The sequence below is a fragment of the Prionailurus bengalensis genome, chromosome A2 (genome assembly GCF_016509475.1).
Source record: "Prionailurus bengalensis isolate Pbe53 chromosome A2, Fcat_Pben_1.1_paternal_pri, whole genome shotgun sequence".
NCBI lineage: Eukaryota > Metazoa > Chordata > Mammalia > Carnivora > Felidae > Prionailurus > Prionailurus bengalensis.
The window spans coordinates 149,190,455-149,203,702 of record NC_057348.1 but is presented as its reverse complement, the minus strand read 5'-3'; the positions used below and the strand labels follow the sequence as shown (position 1 = coordinate 149,203,702).

At 42.9% G+C, this 13,248-nt stretch overlaps 1 protein-coding gene across 1 annotated transcript in view; it reads right to left on the bottom strand.

Moving 5' to 3' along the window:
• The window catches only part of EXOC4 (exocyst complex component 4), a 754,752-nt gene that overhangs the window by 108,405 nt on the left and 633,099 nt on the right, over positions 1 to 13,248 (bottom strand). The window contains exon 14 of the mRNA XM_043589551.1: positions 9,335 to 9,513. Within this exon, the coding sequence (XP_043445486.1) occupies positions 9,335 to 9,513 (179 nt within the window). The remainder of the gene's footprint in view (positions 1 to 9,334; positions 9,514 to 13,248) is intronic.

The following is a 13,248-nucleotide window of genomic DNA, read 5'->3' as shown; positions in this document are numbered from 1 at the left end:
AGGCACCAGCATCTCTACTGTTAGTGACAACAGGGTTTCAACAGAGTCCTACGAATCGGTGAGCATCCTGAGCACAGGGGCTTTTCACACAGTCCGTCCTTAGGATGAATTTCAAGCAGTTTATAAACAACAGAGTACAATGAAGACTGAAAGTGAACAAAATGGAATCACCGTAAAATCGTCATTTGGTGTTTTTACTCCTACAAAACATATGATTAGTTGTGAAACTGGGTACAACACGGAAACGGACTTGGGACATTATTTTAAAAAGTGAGAAAAGCACATACAGAACTAGAAGCAGCATCAATTAGGTAAGATCAAAATAAATTCGGAGTTGGACAGTGGACAGGAAACTCACGAACAAGATGTAAGGCCAGTGGTAACTGAATTTTCTCGGTAAAAATGAAATTAACCAAAGGCAGCGAATGTGGGCAGCATCACTGATAGAGGAAGGAAGGTGAGAGTGAGGCCACAGAAGGAAAGCCAGTTTAAGAAAATGACTACTAGCAAGACTAAAAACTGATTATGGCACAGAAAGCCTAACCTCAGAAAGACGAGGAGGGAAACGAAATATGCAGGGTCGGACTAAGCAATGCCTGGTGAGGAGCTGTCTGATAACAGTCTACAAATATTTGAAACTTGTAAATACCGAAGCAAGAGAGGAATTAGCTCGCGTGGAGTTCTAATTAAAAATAATCAGATGAAATTATGGCAGGGAAAACTCTGGCTTAATAGTTTGACAAACGCAAAGCTGAAACAGGACAGCGTCCCATGAGATCTCGGCTAGGGACATTTTTATTCTCATTTGTGTCAAGACAGGAAGACAAACAGCAGTAGGTGTGAGTATGTGGAGGGGTCCACATTTTATCTTACATTTGCCAGTAAGGCAGAAAAAGCCCACGATAGTGAGCTCCAGCATGGGAGAATTCATATTCCATCTTCTAGAAAATGTTAAATTATAGTAGGCAATGCATAAAGGCCTCCTGGGACGCCACAAAACCACGTACGTGAGGGATGGGAGTATACAGACACCTGGACCTTTTCCATCTTTATTTTCAGTGATACAGTTGACTTGTAAACACTTCCACATTCATTCCATTGGTTTGGCAACTGCAGTCTTTCGTGTTAAGAGAGACAAGGATTCCTTGTGCCCTTCTCCTTTGGCTGTCCTGAGAAGGGTAGGAGGAATGGCTTTATTTATTTATTTTTTAATTAAAAAAAAATTTTTTTTTTTTTTTTTAAATTTTTTTTCAACGTTTATTTATTTTTGGGACAGAGAGAGACAGAGCATGAACGGGGGAGGGGCAGAGAGAGAGAGGGAGACACAGAATCGGAAGCAGGCTCCAGGCTCTGAGCCATCAGCCCAGAGCCCGACGCGGGGCTCGAACTCACGGACCGCGAGATCGTGACCTGGCTGAAGTCGGACGCCCAACCGACCGCGCCACCCAGGCGCCCCCAAAAAAATTTTTTTTTTAAACATTTATTTATTTTGAGACAGAGAGAGACAGAGCATGAACGGGGGGAGGGTCAGAGAGAGAGGGAGACACAGAATCTGAAACAGGCTCCAGGCTCTGAGCGGTCAGCACAGAGCCCGACGCGGGGCTCGAACTCATGGACCGCGAGATCGTGACCTGAGCCGAAGTCGGACGCTTAACCGAATGAGCCTCCCAGGCGCCCCGATTGTGTAGGTTTCTTAAGGACTGTTTAGCACACATGGTAACTAAGAAGTAGCTATAGGCCCTAATCAAGTGGCTCAGGGTAGAAAAAACAGCTCCTCTCACACACAGACTTTCAGACCCACAAGATTATATAATCTATATCAACTGCATAATTGTTTAAGGTAGATAACTAATTTTTTTTTTTAGCAGCGATTCAACTTGCCCAAACATTGAGCTTACAATAGATGCATTCATTCATCATGTTAAAAAATAGTCACCACGAAGATACACAGAACAATTTGTGGTGGATAAGTGGAAAGTCGATCCAGAATTCAGAAGGAACTGTCTAGAGAGGAGTACATGAATTGGAGGCATAAAAATCAATCCCAGAACATCATCAGTGATAAGTCACACTGATAGGAATTATTCTGGAAACGATTTGATGAGAATAGCACTTTATCTCTGTGGTTTTCCTTCCCCAAACCCATAAGCTCAGTCTCATCATGAAAAGAGATTAGGCAAACCCATACTGAAGGACGTTCTGTAAAATACCTGACCAGTTTTCCTTTCAAAGTGGTCACGGTCATCAAAAGCAAAGAAAGGCTAGGAAGCTGTCACAGTCTAGATGCACTCAAAGAGACATAATGACTAAATATATTATATCCTGGAGGGTATCCTGGAATGCAAAAAGGACATTAGGTAAAAACTAAGGAAGAGTCTCATAAAGTAAAGACATTAGTTAATAATAATAATAAGGTATCAATACTGGTTCATTAGTTGTGAGGAGTGTGTCAGTACTCGTGTGAGATGTTAACAGTCGGGAGAAATAGGTGTGAGACGCAAGGAAACTCTGACCTTTCTGTCACTTTACTCTGAATCTAAAGCTCTTCCGAAATAAAAATTCTAATAAAAAATCCATGCCTGGACCCCCACAATGGACATACAGGCATTCAACAGTGAATGGAGGTAAGGGATTATATGAGCAGCTGGAGTCTTCAGGAACCGTGAGGGAAGCACAGCGACTGGAGAAAGGTCAGTGTACCAGCCAAGTTTGCAACACACGAAAAAGGGAACCACAGTCATTTTATACTGGTTGACGTGAACGTTTCTAAAAATGATCACACAAATCAAATAATCAACCAAATTGTAACACAAACCATCTGATGGCGTGCGCGTTTGCCGATGATACAAAATTATATTCCTGCGACAGTAAAACATCTGTCCCGCCCTGTACCTGACCGTGTTGGGAGACATGAAAGATGCTGAACCAATTATGTAAATAATAGCACAGGGCAGTGTTTCCCACAAGTTGTTCCATGGAAGAAAAGTCCTGTGAGGTGCTTTGTGGTGAGAGAATTCACTGCTAAGTTTGGGAAACACTGAACTGCTGTAAATGTGGAGCATTCAAATGAGGAGCTGAATTTTGAGTTTTCTTTAAGTTTAATTCGCCACGCAAGGGTAGGGGCTACTGGATAGGACAGTGCAGTATCTCGAATATATTACATAACATGGTAACAAGACAGGTGGAGCTTCTAAGTTAGAGAATACCCATAGAACAAAAATAGAGAGTGACAAATTCGAGAAATGTTCTCCGACCACTATGATGACATTCACAAGGGATACGTACAATAATCCTGTATATTTAAGGCCTAGAAATTCTGGTTACACACTGACAATGATGATCGGAAATGATCACAGGTTGGATGTTGGCATTAAAGTGCTTGCGTTAAAAAAAACATGATGACCCTCCGGGATGCTTTAATAGAGATATGGCATGAACGGCCTTGCTGGCACTGTCTTGGTCCCAGTCAAGACAATGATGCAGCGGAGAGAAAATTAAAGTGGGAATTTGGAGAGCTGGATCCATCCCAGTTCAGGCACAGACATGCAGCGTGACCATTCTGAAGCCTCGATTTCCTCGTGTGCAAAGTAAGGGAGTTGGACCAGATGGTTTCTAAGATCCCTAGCAATAATTTCACTTCCAGAAAGAAGCATAATTTCACACACATATTCACTACAGTGTTATTCGCAACAGCCAAGAGTTGGAAGCAACCCAAACGTCCACTGACAGATGCATGAATTTTAAAAAGGTGGTATACACATACAATGAAATATTTTTCAGCCATAAAAAAGAAGGAAATCCTATCACATGCTACAACATGGATGAATCTTGACGCCATTATGTTAAGTGAAATAGGCCAGTCCCAAGAAGATAAATTCGGTATGATTCCAAATATGTAAGGGTATCTAAAGTCAAACTTCTAGAAACAGGAAGTAGAATGTGGCTCCCCGGGGCTGGGAGAGAGGGGAAATGGAGAATTGTTCACTGGGTATAGAGTTTGATGAAAAAGTTCTAGTGATCTGCTATACAATAATATATTTAACACTTCTGTACTGTATGCTTAAAAATGGTTTTTACAATTAGAAAGGAAGTGGATAAATAATTGTATAACTAATAGTACAATTCCAGAACCAATTCCAGGAACCAAAATTATGACACTTACTCAGTCTGGAGGTTAGAGGGATATTTTAACCTTTTGATTTCTTAAACTGGAAAAGAGTAGGGTATGGCATTTTATTGTTTATCATCCATGCATGTGGGTTCAGCAAGAACTTCGGTAATGAGAACTGCGAGCAGAGGCGGAGAAGCCTGGGTCAAAGTCACCTACAGAAGGGCCCACATTCACAAACAGCCAAGTCTCCATCCAAGAGAGTGTCAGTGAACTTGGGCCTGCTCTGGGCTCCTAATTCTCCCACATTTGGTTGCTCTTGATTCAGAGACTGGGATCCTCAGGCCAGAAGTCTTAGTCTATCTAATCTGTAGAGATGGGCAGGTAGGGGCCAGGGAAATATTTTCAGACACATTTAGTATTTTACAGAGAAAAGAGCCAACATTTAATTTCTGAAGAATATGACAGAAGAAAGAGGTTTAGACTGAAGCAAAGGGACTTTGGAGAAAGAAAGAAAGAAAGAAAGAAAGAAAGAAAGAAAGAAAGAAAGAAAGAAAGAAAGGAAGGAAGGAAGGAAGGAAGGAAGGAAGGAAGGAAGGAAGGAAGGAAGGAAGAAAGAAAGAAAGAAAGAAAGAAAGAAAGAAAAAGACAGACCTCCCAGACGGTAAGGTTACTTGAAGAGCAGAATATGTAATCAAGGATGTTTTAGAATCTCTAATCCTGGAGATTTTTTTTACAGACTCCAAGCCAGAGAGGAGGCCCCCTGAGGAAGCAATGCAGACAGAATAAACCCTTGAGCCCTTTGTAGTCCTCTGTAGTCTATTTTTAAAAGCAACACATCCCTAAAACAAAAGGATACAATACAAAAGAACAGCATTAGTGTTCAAATTGAATACACTCCAATAATTTTTATGTAGGTCACATTTGCTGAGAATTTTCTTAACCATAACAGTTAATCTCAGAGTCTTTGTTTAGGATTTTTACACACAGCAGATATTACAAAGGGCAGATGTTATCTGGAATCTGTACTACAAGGCTGAAATTGTGATCAATGAGGGAAAATATGTATAAACCTAGATCCTGAACGCCCAGTGCTAACTATGATCCCGCTCAACTTCTTTGCACTGAAAATGTCCTGCATATAAAAGAGTTCTGGGAGTAGGAGACAGAGACTGAGGTACAAGTAGGGAGAAAAACAGACTCAGAAAACAAGATTTATACAAGGAGAATCAGAGAAACTCATGAAAGAAGGTCAAGCTGGGTCAACCCAAGACCTTTCTGGAACTGTTTCTGGAGCTCCTGGCAGAAATGCTCTTTTTGTCTGGGATCAAATAAATCCCGGGACTGCTGGTGGCCAAGGATGTTGCCATATACAAAGCACTTGCCTGAGATGGAAAGGAATAAAGAGAAAATACCAGGAGACAGAAGAAGTGAGACAGAAAGCGGGAGGGAGAGAGAGTACAAAAGACCATGCAGAGGTGTGTAAGCATGTCTTGTAAACCTGGATCCAGCCACTCCTGAAGTCTTCTGATTAACCAGTTTTATGAGTCAATGCATTATTATTTTTTTCTTTCAATTAGTTTGTTTCTTTCACTGGAAAGAACCCTAAGTAGAACAGGCATAAGGAAGATGAGGGTGGTGGGGGTTACCTAAGGAAATGGAGCAGGAACTGAGGACTGCAGTAGGACAAAAGTAAGAACAGTGCCTTTGATGTAGGCAGGACCTATTTGAGGGGAGGGGACCCTTTGAGTATAGAGAGACAGAGTGACATTTAGGCAAACACCAAAAGAAAAATTATCTTTGAAGAAATGGTCAACTTTGACCTCTTGGCCAAATGGGCAACCATGTCCTACCTCTAAAAGGCAATACTCTGTTCTTTTTTGTTTTTTTAAATATTCAAAAAAATTTTTATTTATTTGAGAGAGAGAGAGAGAGCATGAGCAGGGAGAGGGGCAGAAGGGGAGGGGGAGGAGGGGAGAGAGAGAGAGAGAGAGAGAGAAAGAGAGAGAGAGAGAGAGAGACAGAGAGAGAGAGAGAGAGAGAGAGAGAGAGAGAGAAAATGAATCCCAAGTGGGCAACACATTCATCATGGAGCCCAACATGGGGCTTGATCCCAGGACCCTGGGATCATGACCTGAGCTAAAACCAAGAGTCAGATGCTCAACCGACCGAGCCGCCCCAGCGCCCACTATACTCTCTTCTGTATGACGTGGGATGTTTCGGGAGGGTGAGAGTCCTGCTGTACTGTCTGGACAAATATTCTACTATGAAAATAATTCTCTGCCAACTTGCTCTACTCCCTCACATTAATAGCTTCTGCATTATACCGAAGCCTGGTATTTACCATACCAAACGATGAACAGGATGCAGAACAAGAAATAAACCTACAATCTTTTCTGGATTTCTTCCCATCCTGCTGAGGATCCATGAGTGCTAGATAAAAGGCTGGCATTCCCTTCATGTTATCCAATCTCTGGATTTGGAAACGCTTTTGTTGAGGTGATCATTTAGTTCACTTTTCAAAAGAATAATAAAGACCTGTCCCTTATTCCCTTTCTAGAGTCACACTGACATGGGGCAATCAAAGTAACCCATTATCAGAGAATTCCCTGCATTGCTCAAATTATAAACATCAATGGGCACCTCTCTTGGGAATTCAAAGAACAGACGAGTGTGGGTGAGCTAGGCTCGTTGTTAGCAGAATAAACCAGGTTTGCTTGGTGCTTTGTTTTAGCAAAGACAACATAAGTAGTGATTATAGTTCACTTGGGTTTTGTACTGATCATCAAAATGCTGACAGTCACTTAAATCACTCACTGGGTGGAATAATCACCATGAAAGGAACCGAGAGAGTATAACTTATATTATAAAATGGAACTGAGCACAGGAGACAAAGTATTAATGGGTGTGGTCGAAGAGATCTTTGTCAGAATAACGCAAGAATTAGACATCAAGTGTACTAGGGACTCTCAGTGACATGAAGACAACAGCTAAATTGTGCAATTACAAAGTTGAGCGTAACTCAGAGAACATCTTTCTCTTTTTGAAAACAGATGATGCCAGGTTAGCCTGGCAGTGGCTTGTTGTAGAGGTTATGTACTGTCTTGCTGTGTAAAAACCCTTTTAAAATGGACAGAACAGAAATCTGGAATGCTGAGCCACCGAAATAAGCGACTGCATTATTAAACATTAGACGTTGATGGCCCACCAAGCGAGAGGACCCCTTCCAATCATCACTAATAAGCCAACCCAACCAGTCCGGCATTTGTAAGGGTCAAAGGAAAAACCGGGAAAAGAAGCACGGGGTCCCTTTAGGGGACTGTTTATTTGGCAATTATCAAAAGGGCAATTAGCTCTGACTTTTCTTTGTGGTGGAGTGGGGTGGGACTGGGAGATAAAACGGATAATTTAGACAACTGCTTGTAACAGATTGCCTGATAATGACAGGATTAGCAAGTTGAGGGCCTTTCAAGGATATCTACAGATCTGCGCAGGCCCAACACTGTGCCCAAACTATCCAATTCTTATAGATTCGGAGAATAAATATGTATAATTGTATCCTCAGAGAAAAAGTAATGCTAAATAATAAAAGTATAAAAATAAAAGTATAATAAAAGTAGTATTTCAAGAGGATTTCTAAAGCAGAGTTTATAATCTTGCTCAAAGCCCCTTCCTTCTGTCCATTTTCCCCACCAGCTACTGACCTTCAGGATAGCTACACAATCAGCATGAGACCAGTTAAGCAGTGAGCATTCAAGGGACTCCGAGACTCTCTGGGTCCATATGGCAGGGGAGAATTTACCCCTGTGAGTTTCAGCCACACCTCTTCCCATCTCTAGGCTGGAAACTGTGGTTAATCAAATAATGACTTTTCAAAAGACAATGATAATAACTTACACTGAAGTTCAGTCCAAACAATGCAAGTATTTTCTTTCTAATTATCTCCTAACATTAACTCTAATATTAAGTTCAAAGCCGATCGTTTCTTTCATGTTATTGCTGTTATGTTACTTTTTTCTGTTGTTTATTTATGCACTCAACCTCTCAGTATCTTTATTCCTTCTTCCTATCATTTTTTCTTTGCTTTTCTTTTAACTGCCTAACACATACTTCTGAACTAATGCCTTAAAAAAAAGGATTTATTGGGGTGCCTGGGTGGCTCAGCTGGTTAAGTGTCTGACTCTTGACTCAGCTCAGGTCATGATCTCACACTTTGTGGGTTTGAGCCCCGTGTCTGGCTCTGTGCTGACAGTGCAGAGCCTGCTTGGGATTCTCTCTCTCCCTCTCTCTCTCTGCCCTACCTCTCCCTTTCTCTCTCTCTCCCTCTCTCTTTCAAAATAAATAAATAAGGGGTGCCTGGGTGGCTCAGTAATTTAAGCATCTGACTTTGGCTCAGATCATGATCTCATGGTTTGTGAGTTTGAGCCTCATGTCGGGCTCTCTGCTGCCAGTGTAGAGCCTGCTTCAGATCCTCTGTCCCCCTCTCTCTCTGCTCCTCCCCTGCTCATTCTCTCTCTCTCTCAAAAATAAATGAACACTAAAAAAGATAAACTTAAAAAAATTTTTAAATTTAAAAAATACTTATTTTATAGTTATTGAATAAAGTTTATGGGCCTTAAAGTTTTCAAATGATGTCTCTCAGAGTCAATGGTCCTCAATGGAAAAAAGTTTCCTGTTTTTATTTCATATCCTATATGTTCCTTTCCTTGAATCCTATGGTTAAGTTATCTCTCATCCATCTCTTTTCGGGAATAACTGTTTTTCCCATTTTTTTATTTCCTAGCATCTTCGTCACTTCTATCATTCTCTTGTTAGACACTTTTTCATTAAAATGAAAACATCAGCTGTGTGCTCAGCTCTGAGATACTGTTTCCATCCTTGAGAAGTTATTGTGAGGAGGGCAAAGGTGTTGCTTTCTGTTCCTGAGACACAATGGTGTGTTCTTACACGATTTTATGTTTCGAAGGTTTAACATCAAGCTATGTGAACACGAACCTTTTCTGGCCTTCCACGTCTCACAGGAAAGCCGAGATTACGTCCTTTAGAAGAACCACAAAGGACGTAAGGCGCAGCCCAAGCAGAATTCTTGCACGGATCTAGCACAGACCTTCTGACAACCTGGCCTTCCCTCATATGGGGACATGTACACGCACTCACATTTCCAATGAAACTACTCAGTCTAGTTCCTCTGCTGTCCCCAAAACAGCCGCCATGATAGATACTTACTCTGGGATGTAGAAAGATTGGAGAAAGCTGACTTTGTTCGACCTGCTAACCATTCCAGGCTTTCATGCATGTTGGCCAAAGCTTTGAGGTCACTGACATCACGGAGGATGTCTTGCGGAGGGATTAATTTGTCACCCAGGTTCCCAATAAGAACTTCTGACTCCTTACCAAAGGCTGCCCTGAAAAACAAATCAGAAACATACTTCACACACAGCACAGAAAAGAGAGGGGGTGGGCAGTACTTTTCAAGGCATGTCTAGCACTGTGTTATTTGTTATAGTCGCTATTTCATAGCATGTTATCTTTCCTGTAAGTTTAGCAAACTACCGTATACCTGCTTAAAATTACTCTAATTGGAGAAAGATGGTTCTTAGAAGAATGAAGTTCCCCTGACGCTTATGCCTTCAGCAGGAACCGGCATGGACCTGACCTAGACAGTGATGGTCGCTGGGGATGGCTTTGATGGCTGCTCTCTTGTGGGTACGTCCTTGCCTCTTCTGTTATGGATGTTGCTGAACAACATTAAAAATGTACACGGTTGAAGGTTATTGTAATACATAAAACCACCAAGTTAATCAGCTAGAAAATGTTTTAGAATGTTCAAAAGCAAAGAGGGTCCAGCCTCTTAAGAGCGCAGATTATAGTTCAGACGGACAGGCCTCGTTCATTCACTCGTTTACTTGTTCTAAAAGGGATCTGAAGCGAATGAACTACAAAGCATCAAGCTATGTGTTGTTCGAAAAGAGAAACCAGTAAAAATCAATGCTGGATCCTCTGACTGGAAAAACAGAGTCAGGTGGTCTTCGCACAAATCTGTGTCCTCATGACAGTTTGGTGGTGGCGGGGGCGGGGGTGCTGAAAACCCAAATTCTGTGGGCTCACCAGAAGGAGGGGGCAGAGGGGCCCCTGAAGACCATACAGCACTGCCCTTGCACATGTGCAGAAACGGAGGCCCAGAGGTGAACCGTTTTGCCCAAATAACACACAAGGGGCAGAGCTGGGACTCAGTCTAATTCCCACAGTGCCCTTTCTTTCAAAAAGACAGAGGGCTGATGTGACACAAGATGACCGAGGACGCTAGGGAGAAAAATCTGGTCTTTTAGGGCAAGTTCCACGCAGGTGAGTAAGCAGAGTTGTGGCTGGTGGAGGTTGGAACAGGCACCTGGAGAGTTTTCTGTAAGTCCCAAGGCTTTTGAAACCTCTGAACACCTTAAGTGAGCAGGAGCAAAGGGTTTATTTAAGTAGAACAAACCGAATGAAGTGTCCAGCAGGCAGTGATTAGTAGCAGCTGACATACAGTCAGAAGGATGCTTAATTGACACATAGGCCCGTAGGGCCCAGCACTAGAGCAGACGCTCCACGTTGAGAAAAACGCCTGCTGTGAATTAAATGCTTCATAAAGAAGGTTTACGCTGCCAAGTAGTGACTCGCCATTAGGCTTTTTGTTTCAACGGAGAGTTTCGGACATTTTCGAATGTTTCGCGCATTTTTTAAGGAAGTCATAATTGGCCGAGTCGGGTAAGCTGTGGTCCCAGAGGCAACACGTAGCCAGCCCAGGAACCTCGGAGCATGCGTATGAGCCTTTATGCAGAGGTCATGTAAAAAGGTCTTGGGGTGGGACCCAAAAGTTTGCGTTTCTAACTCGTTTCAGGCCCTTGTCTGGGAAGCACGCGTTCTTTGAGCACAAAGAGTTGCAGCCCAGGCTTCAAAGTCAGAGCAAAGACACATCTGGGGCTGAATTCTCAGTCTGTCACTCACTATGTGAATCGCCTTCGCTTCTCCGAGCACCGTTAGCTAGGGGCTGTAGTGGTGTCCTCATAGGAAGTAACGTAAAAATAGAGGGGATTTAAAAAGTCTTTACTGGGAAAATTTCAGTAATTATACACGCAGAGAGAAGCGTACAATAACCCCCCCTGTAGCCAATGCTCAGCTTCAATTATTAGCAACTCATGGTAAGTCTTAGTTCATCTATCCTCATCCACTCCCCATCTGCCTTGGAGTATTTTTGTTTGTTTTGTTTTGGAGAGAGATATTGAGGGAGCTTGTGCCCACGCACATGAGAAAGCGAGGGTCAGGGGTGGGGAGAATCTTAAGGAGGCTCAGTGCTCAGCGTGGAGCCTGACGTGGGGCTCGATCCCACGACCCTGTGATCATGGCCCGAGCAGAAATCAAGAGATGGATGCCTCGGTGGTTTCGTAGGTTAAGCATCTGACTCTTGATTTCAGCTCGGGTCACGATCTCATGGCTTGTGAGTTCGAGCCCCCAGGTCGGGCTCCATGCTGATAACGCAGAGCCTGCTTGGGATTTGTTCTCTCTCCCAAAATAAATAAACTTAAAAAACAAGCCAACAAAAAGAGTCGGACACTCAACCAGCTGAGCCACCCAGGCGCCCCTCTCCTTGTCTTGCAGTATTTTGAAACAAATCATTCAGGTGATGGTAAGTGCATGGAACTTGGTGAAAGGTAACAAGTTGTAGTTCTATCACTCTGGCCTGTTGAGATGGCTGGTTTATTTGGTGCCAACCCAGCGTGCGCTACGATGAATGAATTGAAATAGGTGAGTGATCAGAAGTAAATAAATTAGATCTCAAGGGCTCGTTTTACAAGTGGGGCCTTGTAACATCACAGCAAATATCACTGTGTCTCAGAGTCCAGACTTGCCAGAATCTCCAAGAGGTAAATTGCTGTGACAGAAACCCCTGGTTGCCGAGCCAGTATCCATTATCCCAGATGCCTTCTTAGCAAAAGGACCCTGGTATTGTTGGGGTCAGCAACGTATGCGACTTAAAAACAAAACAAAACAACAACGCCCCTCAATTTCCCCGCCCTTGTGGCAGATGTAGCTCTAAACCGAAATCAGGCGGTGGGCTTCCAGGAAAGCTCTTTGAAGAGTCTTAGCCGGCAGGGGCCTCTTTTGCCTTCTCCCTTTCTGGAATGCAGTCATGCTTCTTCGAACATCAGGTGAGTAGGAGTATGAAAACAATGCTCAGAATGATAGAGGCCCAGGTGGGCGGTGTGCGTGCCCCAGTGTCACCACGGAGCTGCGATACGGCCGGAGACTATGCACTTCTGGGCTTCAAGTTACGGGAGGGACAGCGAAACCCTATTTGTTTAAGCCACCGCCATTCCAAGTTTCTGCTACCCGCAACGAAATGCAATTTCTAACTGACACAACGATCTAATTAGCATACATGATGTCACGCTCAGAGAACTTTTCTGAATTTAGATATCCCTAAAATCAAGTTACAGGGAAAGGCAAAACAATGTCTCCTCCTTGCTTTGAGCCCAGCAGATAGTTATAATATCTTCCCTGTGGCTGTCACTCAGTCAAGTTGTAAATATTTAGTTTTCTTAATCTGTCCTTACGTATCAACTCTCCCAGCCCCTTAATCATCTTTGATAGATACAACACAAAAAAATGCCTCTGAGCTGGGTGGTTAAAAAGCAACAGGGGAGGCAAACAGCTTTGAAAATCAGGCTCGGAGGCATTTTCATGCATGTAGGTGTAACCCTGGGTGCAATGTGACAATCAAGACAAATGTATTTATGTGGAAGTCTAATCTGCTTGGGTGGGGCTCTCTGGGCCCTGGGCATGTCTGTGATGCACCTTCCAGCACTGGATGCCTATCCCATTTCCCTTTGGCTCACTCCGATTTGCTTAACCTCCTCCGACGGGAGAGCAACAGACTGAGGAAAACACAAACTGCCTCATGTTGAATACATAGTAGACATCTCATTTGACAGGAATCCATAATCACCCCCTAACAACCTGGAGAGAGCACAGAAACCATGACATTGAGGATAAATGATTGACAGCTAAAACTATTTCACACAAGAAACCATTCCTTCGAGGATTTGTGGGTGTCAAAGAGCTTGGTGGATGGTTTTTATGTGTTACAATAACCTTAGGGGATG